At 42.6% G+C, this 17,470-nt stretch overlaps 1 protein-coding gene across 2 annotated transcripts in view; it reads right to left on the bottom strand.

Annotated features, from left to right (window-relative positions):
• The window catches only part of LOC116970348 (genetic suppressor element 1-like), a 170,355-nt gene that overhangs the window by 65,578 nt on the left and 87,307 nt on the right, over window positions 1-17,470 (bottom strand). For both annotated transcript variants that reach the window (XM_033017021.1, XM_033017016.1), the window contains exon 4: window positions 9,042-9,205. In XM_033017021.1, the coding sequence (XP_032872912.1) occupies window positions 9,042-9,205 (164 nt within the window). The remainder of the gene's footprint in view (window positions 1-9,041; window positions 9,206-17,470) is intronic.

The raw sequence follows: 17,470 nt of genomic DNA, 5'->3' as shown, positions 1-17,470 counted from the left end.
CCCCCACCCCCCCCCCCCACCACATAAACATAACCTAAAAACCAAAAACACAACTAGACAAAACGAAAAAAAACAACACAAAAAAGTAAAAACAAATGGACTGCAGGCGAGCTGCAGCCATTCCCAGCGCCACCATAGGTTCAGACTCCCTACCCTGAGAAAAAAATTGTGACTATCAACCCTATCTACACCCATCATTATTTTATAAGATTTTTTTTATAAGACCTCCTTCATTTCAGGGAAAGCAGTCCAAGCCTGTCCAATCTCAACATGCTTTCACTACCACCTTCTGCCTCTTATCAACAAGCTAATTTTGTATCCAATTGGTGAGCTCACACTGGATCCCATAAGTTCTAACCTTCAGGACCAGCCTACCATGAGGAACCTTGTCAAAAGTCTTGCTAAGGTCCATGTAGACAACATCTCCGACCTTGTCCTCATCAATCATTAAAAATTCAATCAAATTTGTGAGACATGATTCCCCCTGCGCAAAACCATGCTGAGTATCCCTAAACATTCCTTGCATTTCCAAGTGCCAATAAATGCTGTCTCTCAGAATCTCTTAATGGTAGCTTTCTAGCCACTAATGTTAAGCTCAGCGGCCTGCCGTTCCCTGGCCTGTCCTTGTAGCCCATGTTAAATAAAAGGACAAAATCCGCCATTCTCCAGTGTTCCGCTACCTCACCTGTGGCAATGGTTGGAGATACAGAAATATCTGCCAGGACCTCAGCGATTTTTTTGCTTCCCACAACATCCTAGGTTACTCGTGGCCAGCTGTGTGGAGGTAGGCTCATTATTTAGGCAGGAAATCAGAGGTGGGGAGAAGACCACGTTTGGTGATAAGAGAGGTTGATAATTAGAAGACCTGGAGTGGAGAGGGAGCTCCAACAGGGGATAACTGGGTGAGAGGAAGAATATCATGGTCGAGAAGATGTGTGGAATGGAAGAATAAATTAGTGGAGTATTGAGTGGGGTAAGGGAGATTATTGGTTATAGGATTCACAGTAAAATTAGGAATGGTACTAGAAGGAGATTGGAGATAAGAAGAAACAACTGGAATACTAAGGTGAAGGTAGAATGGGGCAGAAGAGGATTGGTGGGGTGAGGGTAGAGGCCAGTCGAAGGTTGATGAGGGCTGGAGAAATTTCCTAGTAGCCATTGAATATAATAGAAAAAAAGAAGTCTTGTTCCTGCATTTGGTCCATATCCCTCCAAACCTGTCCTATCCATGTACCTGTCTAACTTTTCCTTAAACATTGGGATAGTCCCAGCCTCAACTACCTCCTCTGGCAGCTTGTTCCATACACCCACCACCCTTTGTGTGAAAAAGCTACCCCTCAGATTCCTATTGAATCTTTTCCCCTTCACCTTGAACCTAGATTCAAGATTCAAGAGAGTTTATTGTAATGTGTCCCTGATAGGACAATGAAATTATTTCTTTGCTTTAGCACAACAGAACATAGTAGGCATGAATGTCCTATGTCCTCTGGTCCTCGATTCCGTTACTCTAGGCAAGAGATTCTGTGCATCTCATGGTCTTATCCCTCTCATGATCTTATACACCTCTATAAGATCACCCCTTATCCTCCTGCACACCAAGGAATAGAGACCCAGCCTACTCAACATCTCCCTATAGCTCAGACCCTCTAGTCCTGGCAACATCCTCGTAAATTCTCACTGAACCCCTTCAAGCTTGACAATATCTTTCCTATAACATGGTGCCCAGAACTGAACACAATACCCTATAACGTCTTATACAACTGCAACATGACCTCCCAACTGCTAAACATCTGACTGATGAAGGCCAATGGGCCAAAAGCATTTTGACCACCTTTTCTACTAGTGACTCCTCCTTCAAGGAACCACTCTTAGATCCATCTGCTCTACAACACTACCCAGAGGCCAACCATTCACTGTGTAGGTCCTGACCTTGTTAGACATCCCAAAATGCAACACCTCACATTTCTCTGTATTAAATTCCATCAACCATTCTTCAGCCCACCTGGCCAATCGATCCAGATCCTGCTGCAATCTTTCGCATCCATCTTCATGATCTGCAAAACCACCCACTTTTGTATTATCAGCAAACTTGCTAATCTTGCCCTGTATGTTCTCATCCAAATCATTGATGCAGATGACAAACAGTAATGGGCCCAGCACCAATCCCTGACGCACACCACTCGTCACAGGCATCCAGTCCGAGAAGCAACCTTCCGCCATCACCCTCTGCTTCTTTCCATGAAGCCAATTTGCTATCAGCTATCTCTCCTTGGATCCCATGCGATCTAACCTTCCAAACCAGCCTACTATGCAGAACCTTGTTGAATGCCTTATTGAAATCCATGTATACCACACTATAGCTCTGCCCTCATCTACCTTTTTGGTCACGTCTTCAAAAAACTCAGATCTGGGCTTCCAACAGGATTTGGTTTTCCAACATCCCCATTCATATGAAACTCACCTATTATCATTACCAATCTCTATCAGTAGTAACTATTGCCCAATATTAATTTGGTGTCTAAGAGTCCCACATACTTACCACTATTCTGACTGACCTGGTCATATTCAGTGTCCCTCTACTGCCAGCTATTAAGCCAATGCAGACACGGCACCTGAATACAATGTAACAACCTCATTATATACTTTTCTCTCCTTTTAAAGGTGGTGCATTGTCAGGGCCAATATTGGCATAATGGGAGAGGCCAAGCCTATGGCCATTAACTCACAGAAGAAAAGGTGAGGGTGCTGGCCATTATTGATGTACCTGCCACAGAGGTGATGGGTCATGGAAAGTGTTCTTGTTCTCTGAAACCCATTCTCACATCCCTTTACCCCCTGAACCCTAAATCTCTTCAGATTTACAACCTGCTGATGTTCTTCTGCGCAGGGACCTCCTGCAGCAAACCCTGGGGGAGCCAAAAGATTGACCTCCTGAATAATGTGGACAAATGTGTGGCTGTGGCAAAACAGAATACATTTTCAATGGTGAAAACCCAGTCAATGTTCGCATGCAGAGAGATTTAAGAGAACTTGCACATGAATCACAAAAATAACAGAGAAAAGTATTGAATTACTGACAAGCTATTTCCCCTGTCTGGAAAATTTGCCAGCAACAGTTCTGTATTCAGAGTAAGGAATTACCAATTTTGGAGTTAATATGAGAATACTTCTTTACATGGGGAATTGTAACACAATTGAAAATATCTAATGCTGGATTCAATAAATCTCCTGAAGCTAAGGGCATTAGAGAATATGGGGATTAGGTGGGAAAATATTATAGGAAACAATGGTTTCTTCCCAATTATCAACAATAGTATTTCAGTTAGAGGCAGGCACTTGTGACTCTGCATTTTGCTATTCAAGATGGCATACAGGGATTGGCAGGAAACGGCACAAGCTGAGACTGTGCACTACAATTTTTGACCATGACTTTGAATTTGTTTAGGTTTCAAAACAACAAGCAAATCAAGCCTGAATTTCCCTTTAGGTAAGATTTGATATTAATGCGAAGTTGAAAAATAAGTTAGATATACAAAAAGGTAATGAAATGATAACAAAAGATTAGTTGATGTTTTAAAGTAAGAGCAATAGGGGGAGAAGTATATTTCCACAAGATGCAAAATTGTTAATAACATTCTCAACAAATTGTTGGAGGTTTATGTCTATATTTCAATGCTATTATGATTAAGGGAATAATGCTAGAAGAATTCTATAGTGTTGCTGGCACTGTGTAAGATTGTCAGCGCATATCCCTAATTCAGGCTGGTGGCCCCAGAACAATCATGATTTGTGCACCCTGATTCCCACTGTGAAATTCTGATAGTCGAGGTTTATTACTGAAAGTCAATATCTGTCGCATGTGTGCCTTGGTATTTGTATAATACTGGGTGATTAGTGGTGCTGCATAGTCATGCTGATCAACAGCGATTCTAGCTATCAGTGGTGATATCTTATCTTCACCAGGTGGTGATGCATACAGATTAATGAGCAACAGCGCATGCTGACCAATATCTTTAGTGTCTTGGACTACATTTATTCTGTAAATGTTGTAAACCAGTATCTGCAGACCCTTCCTATACATTTATTCTCTGATCCCAATCAATAAGACCGAATATCTAGTCATTATCACTTTGCCATATGCAAGAGTTAGCACCACAGATCTGCTGAGGGTTAGATTTGTGGGTTTAGGATTGGCAAACCAGAGTCATATGCAGATATGATCTCTGAAGGTCATCGCAAGCGCTGAAGAATCAAGTCCAGACAAAACTGGAGTCACAGATGGATACTCAACAGCTGTGGCAAGGTTTTTACACTAGTGCTTTCGACTAGGCAAAACCGGGTAGCATAAGTGGCAACGATGCATCACTTCCGCATGAGCTCAGTGATTTTTATGCACTCTTTGAAAGGGAGAACACACCTACATGAGTCTCCACAGCTACAGTCAATCTCAGAATTGGAGGCCAATATCAGAACACCATTCACCAAGTTGAATCCATACAAAGGTTTTCGGGCGTAGATGTCATAACTGGCCAACGACTAAAAACTTGTGTCTCCAAGGACAACTTAAACTTTTCGGTGCTGCAGTCTAAATTTCCCGATTGCAAAAGGGCATTAATTTATTATGGCAGCCACTCACACCCACTGTCATAAAGTGCCTTTGAGAGGTTGGTTATGGTGTAACTCAACTCCTGCATCAGAAATGACCAAGATCCACGTCAGTTTGCTGATCGCAACAACAGGTCAACAGCAGATAGGAATACCTATGTCAGGCTGCTGTTCATCAACCACAGTTCAACACAATATTTCCTTCCCAACACATCACCAAGCTCCATAATCTGGATCTCTGTACCTCCCTTTGCAACTGGATCCTTGACATCCTCATCAGTAGATCTCAATTAATATGGATGATAATTACATCTCCTCCTCACTGACCATCCACACAGGTACACCTCAGGGCTGCATGCTTATGCCCCTGTCCCACTTAGGAAACCTGAACGGAAACCTCTGGAGACTTTGTGCCCCACCCAAGGTTTCCGTGTGGTTCCTGGAGGTTCCCGGAGGTTTTTGTCAGTCTCCCTACCTGCTTCCATTACCTGCAACCACCTGCAACCTCTGGGAACCGCACGGACACCTTGGGTGGGGCGCAAAGTCTCCAGAGGTTTCCATTCAGGTTTCCTAAGTGGGACAGGGGCATTAGACACCTGCTCTTCTGTCTTTACACTCACCTGGCTAAGCTTAGCTGCAATGCCATCTATACATTCGTTGACAACACCACTGTTGTTGGACTGCTTACAGGTGGTGATGAGTCAGCGTACGGGAGAATGAAAGAACACCTAGTTGAGTGGTGTTGCAATGATAATTCAATGTCAACAAAACCAAGGAACTAATTGTTGACTTCAGAAAGGGGAAGTTAGAAGATGACATGTCAGTTTGCATTGTCAGGTCAGTGTTGGAGAGAGGTCGCTGCTTCAAATGGCAGAGCTCTAACATCTTGGATGAACTGACCTGGTCTCAGCAGACAGACGTAATCATGAAGGCATTCCAGCACTTCTACTTTCTTCAAAGTTTAAAGTGATTCGGGAATAGAATTACAGAGCTATAGAGCAGGGAAACAGGCCCTTTGGCCCATGTAATCCATGCCAATCAAGATGCACCTATTTACGCTAATCCCATTTGCCCATGTTTTGCCCATCTCTCTCTAAAGCTCTCCCAACCATGTAGATGTCCAAATCACTTTTAAATGCTGTTATAGTATCTGTCTTAACTACCTCCTCTGGCAGCTTGTTCCATATGCCTACCACTTTAAAAGTAACAGCCGTTTAAATATCGTTATTTGGCAAAATATGGCTAATTAGGCAAAATTAGGCAAAATCTTGCCATTTTGTTAATAAACAAGAAGTACCATTTTTCACATCAGTGAGGTTGATGAAGATGAAGATGAAGATGCATTTTGTGTGTTGTATTACTATTGATGTTATCTGGGGGAGATAAAAATCCTTCTGAAAAATCAGGAGTAGAATCTCATGACAGCCAGAAATAGACACAGCATTACATATCTGGGTAAAGCGAATTCCCCACTGCAGAAGCTAATTTCTTATGAAGTGTTGCAAAGGAATTTTCCAGGTCATTTCATTTTTAAAGATGGACTTGCTTTTGAAACTGAACATAATACGTGATGTCTTGTTGAAAAATCAATGACGTGTTTGTTGGGTCAAGCACGACGGTATCTACTTGACAGATGAAAAGGAAGGTTAGCAGGGGCGAGCAACACCTTGGATCTCAAACTAGTGTTCTTTGCCAGTTGTAGCTGTGTATCCTGCTGCAGAAACCAGTGAGATAACTGTGAAGACAGACACAAAATGCTGGAGCAACTCAGCAGGACATGCAGCATCTCTGGAGAGAAGGAATGGGTGATGTTTCGGGTCGAGACCCTTCTTTAGACTGATGTCAGGGAAGTGGGAGGTACATAGATAAGGAAGTGTATAGATAAGATGGAAAACAGATCAGGGAATAGAGATCAAGAAAAATGTAGAATTGATCATTGTTAGTTGGGAGAAGGTAACAACAAAGCAAACTGAGATAAAGTGTAGTCGGAGACAGTAAGACTGGTCTGAGAACTGGGATGGGGAGGGGATGGAGGGAGAGGGAAAGCAAGGGCTACTTGAAGTTAGAGAAGTCAATATTCATACCGCGGGGGTGTAAGCTGCACAAGCGAAATATGCAATGCTGTTCCTCCAATTTGGGCTGGGCCTCACTCTGACAATGGAGGAGGCCCAGGACAGAAAGGTCAGTGTGGGATAACTGCAGTGGCTCATCATTTCAATCAAAACACTGGAAAATGTAATGACAAAATAAAGAGAAAAATAACTACTTCAAACCAGTCCAATTATATTACAAACAATACTGCTGATACTATTCAGTTCCCAAGTTTCAGATTATAAATCAAATATGTTTGATTAATTATGTTTGAGACACTTTTGCATCAGTTCCAGCGACACCAGTCGTTGAATTGAGGCTATCCCTTTGGAACTCAATGCCTGACAACAGAAGCTCAAACACCAGTAATTGAACTAACAATAGTGCAATAAATTGATAAAGCCCTATCATGCAGTGTGTTCTTCTTCTTAGAACTGCCTCGGGATTGAAGATGACTTGTGTTATCGGTGGCTGGTGAAGTCGATGTGGAACCACCAACTGTGGGCATTTTTTGAGGTGGTCCACTGCTTCTGCCACTTAAGCAGGCCCTTTGTATGTTCCCGAAGCAAGGAATCAAGGTTCGCAATGCAACCTTGAATGCTCAGTTACTTTGAGCAGCAATGGGCCAGACGTTCCTCGAGTCTCTGTGGTTATGATTCTTCATGTTCCGGAAGTGGCGGCGCTGTTGAACGGCTGCGGCTCGCCTGCAATCCATCTGTCTTTACTTTTTGTTGTTGTTTTTTGGTCTTGTTTTAGTAAAAATTTTGGTTATTAGGTTGTGTTATATGTGGGGGGGGGGGGGGGGGGCTGAAACATGGTTTTCTGTCTCTCCCTTCGGGGGAATGCGACTCTTTTGTCGTATCCCCCCTTCTCTGCCTCCGTCTGCGCTGAGGCCTAATGGTGGAGCTGGCGGCCTCCAACCTGCGACTGACCTCGAGACTCCGGAAGCAGAGCCAGCCAGGACTCGAGGCTGGCCGTCTTCGAGCTGTGGCGGCGTTCGGGCGCTCCAGTGGCAGCGGCACGACTCGGGGCTGAGACCGTGCTCCGGTGAGGGTGGCCCGGCGCGGGGCTGGGACCGTGCTCCGGTGAGGCGGCCCGGCGCGGGGCTGGGACGGTGCTCCGGTGGCAGCGGCCCGGCGCGGGGCTGAGACCGTGCTCCGGTGAGGCGGCCCGGCGCGGGGCTGAGACGGCGCTCCGGTGAGGCGGCCCGGCGCGGGGCTGAGACGGCGCTCAGGTGAGGCGGCCCGGCGCGGGGCTGAGACGGCGCTCCGGTGAGGCGGCCCGGCGCGGGGCTGAGGCGGTGCTCCGGTGGCTGAGGCGGCGGCGACCTGAATCCGGGGCTCGGCCGCGGGCCAGTGGACGACATCGTCGGGAGCTCGCTGGTCACAGGCTGGTGCCTGTTTTCCGGAGCCCCCGCGGCAACAGCTGCGTCCGCTGGACTGGAGGGCGGCAGCTTCGACCACCCCGGGCCGCGGAGTTTGAACCGGCCCGTTCGCGGACCTCGGTGAGCCGCGGGACTGATACCATCGCCCGGTGGGGTATCGCCTCAGCGCAGAGGAAGAATGAGGAGGGAAGAGACAGTAACCCTAAGATTTTTGCCTCCATCACAGTGAGGAGGTGCCTGGCGAACTCACTGTGGTGGATGTTAATTTGTGTTTATTGTGTGTTTTGTTGTTTATTATTACATGTATGGCTGCAGGCAACGACATTTTGTTCAGACCGAAAGGTCTGAATGACAAATAAAGGATCTAATCTAATCTAATCTAATCTAATTCATGGGGACTTTTTGAGTCTTTTCCTCTGTCGACTTGATAATCTCTTCCTGTGACAGAGCCAGGAAAAATGAAGTAAAGCAGTGAAACACTGTAATAAGGCGAGGAAAGATCAACATGGGGGTGTTTTTGTACCCTTAGCTGTCTTTTCTACAGACTGGAAAAAGTAAAAAGGCCCAATGGAAGGGTGAGGGTGGGATTGTACCAAGAACGCAAGAACGTTGGAAAAATACAGCACATAGTGTAAGTACAGGAGTGGCAGGAGGGAGGGGATGACATGAGTTTAAAATACAGAAGATTGCCATTTTTATGATTTGCAGGACACATACTATAGTACAGAACTACATTTTCACCAATAAATCAGCACCTGGAAGCATTTTCTAGATAGTAACTATTAAACAAATAGAGTGTTTAAACTAGACATATTGTGGGGACAAGCCCAGGTTGAGAGGAAAGAATTGATTAGTATTTAGTACATTTAATAATATTCAGACATCTTGAGACTTGAGGTACTGAGATTAAGGGACTGAAATGTCACTGTATGCTACCGGTAGTTACTGATGAATGACTTACTTGATGGTTGAATAAGGTGACTCTTGGATGGGGTGACTGGATAGATAGAAAGCTGGATGTGAGGGAGCAGCATGTGTTGCCAATGGTGGCTTATCTTTTTTTAATAATGACTCTGTAGAAAGTGGGTGATCACAGCTTCTGGATCTCAGGGTGCTGTCTGAGGGCTAAGGAAAGAGAGAATATAATTAAAGTTAGTTGTCAAAAATCTTAACATTCGGTTACCTCGTAGCATCTGGGCTAAACACCAGAAGGAAGACTATGCCATTTCACGTAAAATTAAACAATTACAGTCTGATCGGAAGGGTAATGGAGAAATACTCATTTACATATCGGCATGCTGCTGCTTTTCTAATTAATCTTTCTCTCCATTAGCAGTTGTACTGCAGCTGGCCTGTTTGGGTCTGTGTTGCGTCTACACCCCAGGGAACTAATTCTGTGTAATTTGCAGCCGAGGAAAATGGCATTAAAGAAAATGCCACAAATTCAATACCGATGTGCGCACTATGCAGAAAAGTATATTATTGCCTTGTAGATTTTAACAGCAACTCACGTAAATCATGTCCGGTCCCACATTTAAAGTCACAAAAACAGTTTCATATGAAAATACTGTAAATGGATTTTGCATCTGTACTATTTACACGCAGGTGTTTTGAAGGAGGTGAAAAAAAAGGTGGAATAAATGACCCAGTCAGATTAAACCCATGGTTTTGCAGGCAGCGCGTAGTCCTTTTCTAGTACCACCCGGGCGTGGATGTAACCCCGCCCCATCTACACTAGTCCCACCTGCCTGTGTTTGGCCCATATCCTTCTAAAGCTATCCTATCCATGTACCTGTCCAAGTGTGTTTTAATGTTGTGATGGTACCTGCCCCCAATTACCTCCTCTGGCAGCTTGATGCAGGAAGATTGTTCCCCATGTTGGGGAAGTCCAGAACATGGGGTCACAGTTTAAGGATAAGGGGGAAATCTTTTAGGACCGAGATGAGAAAAACATTTTTCACACAGAGAGTGGTGAATCTGTGGAATTCTCTGCCACAGAAGGTAGTTGAGGCCAGTTCATTAGCTATATTTAAGAGGGAGTTAGATGTGGCCCTTGTGGCTAAAGGGATCAGGAGGTATGGAGAGAAGACAGGTACAGGATACTGAGTTGGATGATCAGCCATGATCATATTGAATGGCGGTGCAGGCTCGAAGGGCCGAATGGCCTACTCCTGCACCTATTTTCTATGTTTCTATGTTTCTATGTTCCATATACCTACCACCCATTTGTGTAAAAAAGTTGCCCTTCAGATTGGTAATTAAATCTATCCCTCCCAGAGCCCTGCCATTCACTGTGTAAGTCCTGCCCTGGTTATACTTCCCAAAATGCAACACCTCGCATTTATCTGGATTAAACTCCATTCCCCATTCCTCAGCCCACCTGCCCAACCGATCAAGATCCTGCTGCAATTTTTGTCAACCACCTTCGCTATCTACAATATCATCCACTTTAGTGTCATCTGTAAACTTACTAATCGTGCCTGGTATGAACTCATCCAGATAACTGATATGGATAACAAACAGCAATGGACCCAGCACCTAACCCTGAGGCACACCACTAGTCACAGACCTCCAATCCAAAAAACAACCTTCCACCATCAATTCCATGAAGCAGATTTTCCATCCAGTCGGTTAGCTCTCCTTTGATCACATATGATTGAAGCTTCCAGAGCAGTGTACCATGCAGAACCTTGCTAAATACCTTGCTGAACTCTATATATACAACGTTTTTGGTTACACCTTCAAAAACTCAATCAGAATTGGGAGTTGCAGCTCTATGCTGACTGTTTTTTACGTGAAGATATTTATGAAATTGGATTTATGAAATTTGGGCTGATCATAGTCATAGTCATAGAGACATAGGAAATGTGGAAACAGGTCCTTCGGCCCAACTTGCTCACTCCGGCCAACATGTCCCAGCTACACTTGTCCCACCCGTCCACGTTGCATATCCCTCCAAACCTGTCCTATCCATGTACCTGTTTAACTGTTTCTGAAATAGTGGGATAATCTCTGCCTCAACTACCTCCTCTGGCAGCTTGTTCCATACACCCACCACCCTTTGTGTGAAAAAGTTACCCCTCAGATTGCTATTAAATCTTTTTCCCTTAAATCTATGTCCTCTGCTCCTCGATTCACCTACTCTGGGCAAGAGACTCTGTGTATCTACCCAATCGATTCCACTCATGATTTTATACACCTCAATAAGATCATCCCTCATCCTCCTGCGCTCCAAGGAATAGAGACCCAGCCTACTCAACCTCTCCCTATAGCTCAGATCCTCTCGCCCCGGCAACATCCTTGTAAATCTTCACTGTACCCTTTCCAGCTTGACAACATCTTTTCTATAACATGGTGCTCAGAACTGAACACAACACTCTAAATGCGGCCTCATCAACATCTTATACAACTGCAACATGATCTCCCAACTTCTATACTCAATACCCTGGCTGATGAAGGACAATGTACCAAATGCCTTTTTGACAACGCCTATCTACCTGTGACTCCACCTTCAAGGAACCATGCACCTGCTTGGTTCCTAGATCCTTCCGCTCTACAACACTCCCCAGAGCCCTACCATTCACTGTGTAGGTCCTGCCCATGTTAGAATTCCAAAAATACAACACCTCACATTTTCCATCAAACATTCCTCAGCCCCCCTGGCCAATTGATCAAGATCCTGCTGCAATTTTTAGCAACCTTCACTATCTGCAAAACCACCCACTTTTGCATCATCTGCAAATTTGCTAATCTACATACTTTCAAAAATACTGCATTGTCTACTCAATAGCAAAGACATACAGGACCATGTGTACCATTAATGAGGACTTCGATCTATTTAGGGAAAGTCTGAGTTTGTTGCACAGCCAACAAGACTACCTGTAGTTATGTTTTGAGAAACATCTTATAGGTATTCTGAGGATCAAATTGCAACAAACCTGTAAAATCAAACCCATAATATTTGTTGGCATAACAAGTACTGTTTTGATAAAATGCTCTCAATTTAAGTTTGCATGTGCTTGCTAGTCCTTTAACTACAAAGCTAACAAAACACATTTTTTGTTTTTTTAACCTGTGCTGCTTTCTGTTTTGAATCACGCATCAGTTTCACCTGCTTATTATTCTTGACATACCTTGATAAATCATTCTGCTAACTTCTGACCCAGTGTCTTAACTGAGTGCTTTGCTTTGTCACAATGCTCACTTGCAAAGTACTTATAAAAATAAATGTTTCCTTAGTGACAAATTTCCGTAATAAATGCAAAAAGCTTACTTTGGATTTGTCCCACATTTGTAAGGTTCCCAGTGTTCCAGTGACTTTGGGATGAACACCACATCATCACCTTTTAACAGGCAGTGTGCTGCCCAATGAATTTTGCACTAAGGATTTTAAGTAACGTAAGGTGAAAAGCAAAGTGCTAGCTTTTTACTGGTGTACTACTCTGTTGCCAGTTGAGCCCTTCTCCCATGTCAAGAGCATGATCTTCTGGGATAGACACAAAATGCTGGAGTAACTCAGCAGGACAGGCAGCATCTCTGGAGAGAAGGAATGAGTGACGTTTCAGGTCGAGACCCTTCTTCAGACTAATCTGGGCGCAGGTTGCAGCACTGTGAAATGATTTTCAAGTGCCCTTTCCCAACTTTACGTCGAATCTTTACCCTTTTTTATGCGGTGGTTAGCTGTACTGAATACGGACCGAGATAGAAGTTTTCCGAAGGCAACATTTTGTCATTTCAAACCTTTCCTTAGGTTCCAATTTTACATGTAATTTGATTGCCTCATTTGTGAAATCATTCATGTCCTTTCGTGATTCAAAATCATCGATGTTCAGAATCTTTTGTTTAGAGTTGATTGTGGTGCTGAAACAATCACTCTTTTCTTCAATCTACTGTGCATTGGTTTTGATCTTTCCTACAATCTGAAATACTCCCAGTTGACTGAAAGGCAGCAAAGGTACCATTAGTATTTAGAAAAGGAAAGAGCGAGAGAGACAGAGAGAGAGAGAAAAGGGAAACTCAGGATAGTTGGCCTTACATTAACCTTATATCAAATACTGAAATCCACGTGAACCTTTGGGGCAAGAAGCTGTATAATTTGGGGGAAATTATGTTATTCATGTTGAAGATAAATAGAAAAATAGAATATTTTAAATAATTGAAAATTAATAAAGAAAGGCATTCGGCTACAAAATTTAGCAAAAATAATATGCAGTGAAGTAAGAATTTGGTAAGGTTAATGCTTAGTGTAATTTACTGCAAAATAATTTGAGCATAAGAGGAATATTTGCAGCATTCATATAGAAAGGTAGATAGTTTTCTTGGAGTCAGCACATCATAGATTCATTTGGATGATTTAATCTCCAGTCCCAGTGGAAAGGGTTTACATTCATCTGCAAAAACCAAACTTCACTGCTCATTGCATCAAATTAATTCTCATCTCTTTACAGAGTTAGAAGTTTGTTTGTGGGCGGGTTTGGCATGAAATGTTTTTGATAACTAATATACAATTTCTTCTCCCATCATTCAAATACAAGCAAAAATATATGGGGGGGGAGGGGAGTTAAGGACACAGTGAAAGCTGGAAGATCAGTGATATTCAGGAGCGAGAAGGAAATATAAATGGCAATTTTGTGGATGAGGCACTATTCGATAAAATGTTGTGTTTATGGGATATCAGTGTAAGGAAGCTGAGGCAAGACAGAAGAGACATGGCAAAATTGGTAGAATTTATAGGAAGGACCTGCAGATGCTGGTTTACACCGAAGATAGACACAAAAAGCTGGAGTAACTCAGGGGTCAGGCAGCATCTCTGGTGAAAAGGAATAGGTCACGTTTCATGTCGAGACCCTTCTTCAGACTGAGAGTCATGAGAGAGGGAGACTAGAGGTATGAAAAGGTACAGAATAAATCAGAGCTGCCACCGATGGCTAAGGAGCCCATGATGGTCCAGAGTTAGTTGTGGAGGATTCGAATTGTAATTGAATTGAATTTTATTTTCGAAATGTCGTTGCCTTGCAGTCATACATATAATAAAAATGACAAAAACATACAATAAACACAAATTTAACATCCACAGGAGGTGCTAACAAGGGATATAAAGAGTGAAGCTAGCACGAAGGCTAGGTTCAGAGAGAGAGACGAGGAGCCGTCCTGTATTCATGTTCTGTCTGTGTTATAAGGACCCAGGCCTATATACGGATGCCACATCTTACATCTCTGCTTCTGAGCCATTTGTCGTTTAGTTAATATCCTGCAAACATAGAAATAGAGAGAAAATAAACCAGCCCTCTCAGTTGTGGTGTGATAAATTAGCTGACCTGGGAAATCATAGCGATTTCCACAGTTAACTAGTCGAGCTGTTGGTAACTGGTGTAACTTACAACAAGCCTCAGGGACATTTTGATTTGTCCCCAGTTAATTAATGGCAGCTTATTATTGAATCAGCAAATGCTTCATGGGGTAGAAGACAGCTTCGCTTAATTAGGTTGCTTTTCACAAAGCCACCAAAAATATGTGGTCTCTCGTGATTAGTTTTGCCTTTGTGGAATTTTTCAACAGCCAATTATTACATTTGTGAAAAATGCTCTGGCATTAGAATTATTATGGGTTCATACAAGCTATGTAAATGAGGAATTGTTAGTCATGAACTATAAGGATAGGCCATAGATACATAAACAGGTCTCCTATTAAGATGTCACCCCTTTCTTTTATCTCTATTCGTATTTGTATACACATAAGTATTTGCTAATTTGCTGTCATGTAACCACATTCCTATTGCAATTGAAACATAGAAACATAGAAAATAGGTGCAGGAGTAGGCCATTCGGCCCTTCGAGCCTGCACCGCCATTCAATATGATCATGGCTGATCATCCAACTCAGTATCCTGTACCTGCCTTCTCTCCATACCCCCTGATCCCTTTAGCCACAAGGGCCACATCTAACTCCCTCTTAAATATAGCCAATGAACTGGCCTCAACTACCTTCTGTGGCAGAGAATTCCAGAGATTCACCACTCTCTGTGCTTCCAGAGATTCACCACTCTGTGTGGAAATATTGAATGGGGAGCTAAGGTCTATAATTCAGGGCAATGCCAACATTGAAAAGACCAGGAATGCAGTAGATGACTCAGTCGAAATCTCATGTTGATTATGGGAGGTAGTAATACTTGAGAAATCTTAGATGAATGATGTGATCCTAATCTCAGGACAGAAGTTCACAGCAGCAAAATTTAAAAAAAGAGTTGGAGAGAAAATATAGGAGAATATTAAGTTGTTTTATCAGGTGGCAGAGAACAATTTGTTAGATGTAAGCTCAGGCATCCTGCTTCTTCTGATGCAGAGTGTTTAAGAAGGAACTGCAGATGCTGGAAAATCGAAGGTAGACAAACGTGCTGGAGAAACTCAGCGGGTGAGGCAGCATCTATGGAGCGAAGGAAATAGGCCACGTTTCGGGCCGAAACCCTTCTTCAGTCGCAGAATTTGTTTATCTATTTTGTCCACCCACTTTCAATTCTCATACAAACTTTATCAACACCAATTAATTCAGCAACAAGCATTGCTATATTAAGAGAGTAATAGTGGTGTGATTTTTATTTTCTAATTTTATTTTCTAATTTTTCTTAAATATATCGCACATTTAGCTGATGTAACATTGGGTGTATGTCCTTTTGAGAGTGGCCATTCCACTCCATAGAAATATGGCCATATGGCAGGAAACATGTTCCCGATGATGGGGGAGTCCAGAACCAGGGCCACAGTTTAAGAATAAGGGGTAGGCCATTTAGGACTGAGATGAGGAAAAACTTCACCCAGAGAGTTGTGAATCTGTGGAATTCTCTGCCACAGATGGCAGTGGAGGCCAATTCACCAGATGTATTCAAGAGAGAGTTAGATAAAGTTCTTTGGGCTAAAGGAATCAAGGGATATGGGGAAAAAGCAGGAACAGGGTACTAATTTTAGATGATCAGCCATGATCATGTTGAATGGCAGTGATGGCTCGTAGGGCCGAATGGCCTAATCCTGCACGTATTTTTCTATGTTTCTATGTAATTCATTTGAAATTTCAATGCAGATTATTAGTTCTTCTTATTGAATTCCCCATTTCCCTTCAGTGTATTATATTCAACTGTTCAATTTGACAATTGAAATATGTATTGTAATAATATCCATGAATAAAACTGTGAATGAAAAATTGTGTCTATTTCAGTTTTTATTTATTAGAAATAAACATTTTCTTTAGTTAGGTTTGCTTTCATGACTGGCCTCTCATGTACAGTTACAATAGAAACTGAGGGCAGTTACAGTATCTAGCATCCTGATCTAGCATCCTGCTATTGTAAGATAGAAAATCAGAGGCTTGACAGGCCAAAGGAAAAAGGTACAATGTGGAAATTCTCCTTCGATCCAATGCTGGGGCTTGCAGACTGGATTCAGAATCGATTGCCCTTTGATGAAGACGTTTCTGTTCGGGACCCTTCTTCAGATTGATTGCTCTTTGGTGGAAAGCTAATGCCACTCAGGTGGTTTGTTTGCTTGCCACCTACACATGGAGGAGGTAGTTGAGGCAGGTACAATAACAATATATATTTTTTAAACCTGGGCAGGTACATAGATACGAAAGGTTTAGAGGGATGTGGACCAAATGCGAACAAATGGAACTAGCTTTGATGGAACAACTATGTCGTCATGGACAAGTTGGGCCAAGGGCCTGTTTCAATGCTGCATGACTCGATGCCTCAATGTCTGCTGGGACAACGTGCAAGCTGGTGGACCTCAATAGACATCTGTATTGTTCTGCTAATAAAGAACATTCGTGGGGAAAAAAGGTACATATCTCGAGAAGGCTCAGAACATTTGGTTTTGTGCACATTATTACGTTATTTATCATTTCTAATTTCATGTCAAAATACGTTTTTATCAATCCAACAACCATAATAAAATCCAAGAATTAAAAAAGAGCCTATTTTAATTCTTAACATACAAGAATTGTTCAATGTTCAACTGTATCATTGTTAGACTAGATGCTTATTCATTCCTTAATGTTATTAGGTGGCTAACACCGGCAGAGTTTAATGTTCTTTTTAGTTAATTAAAAGTTAATTATTTTGATGCAGAAAATGTTCAGGTTGATGCATGTTTATAAACTCTTAGCTCAGTAATGTTCAGACTGAAATAATTATCCCTCATTTTCCTTTTTAAATAGTTTTGACATTTTGACTGTGATTTTAATGTCAAACAGTAGGGTAGCTGTTTCCACCATTACAGGGATGAGAGGTTGCATTTAATTGCCTAGTTACACAGATAAATGAATGGAATGGGTTGAATTTCCACTGACAGTCAGATCCTGAAGGAGTTCAACACCAAACTATGTATTGATTGGGACATCATAC

Source organism: Amblyraja radiata, chromosome 2, assembly GCF_010909765.2.
Source record: "Amblyraja radiata isolate CabotCenter1 chromosome 2, sAmbRad1.1.pri, whole genome shotgun sequence".
NCBI lineage: Eukaryota > Metazoa > Chordata > Chondrichthyes > Rajiformes > Rajidae > Amblyraja > Amblyraja radiata.
Note: the sequence above shows the minus strand (reverse complement) of the source record. Positions and strands in the feature narration are given on the sequence as shown.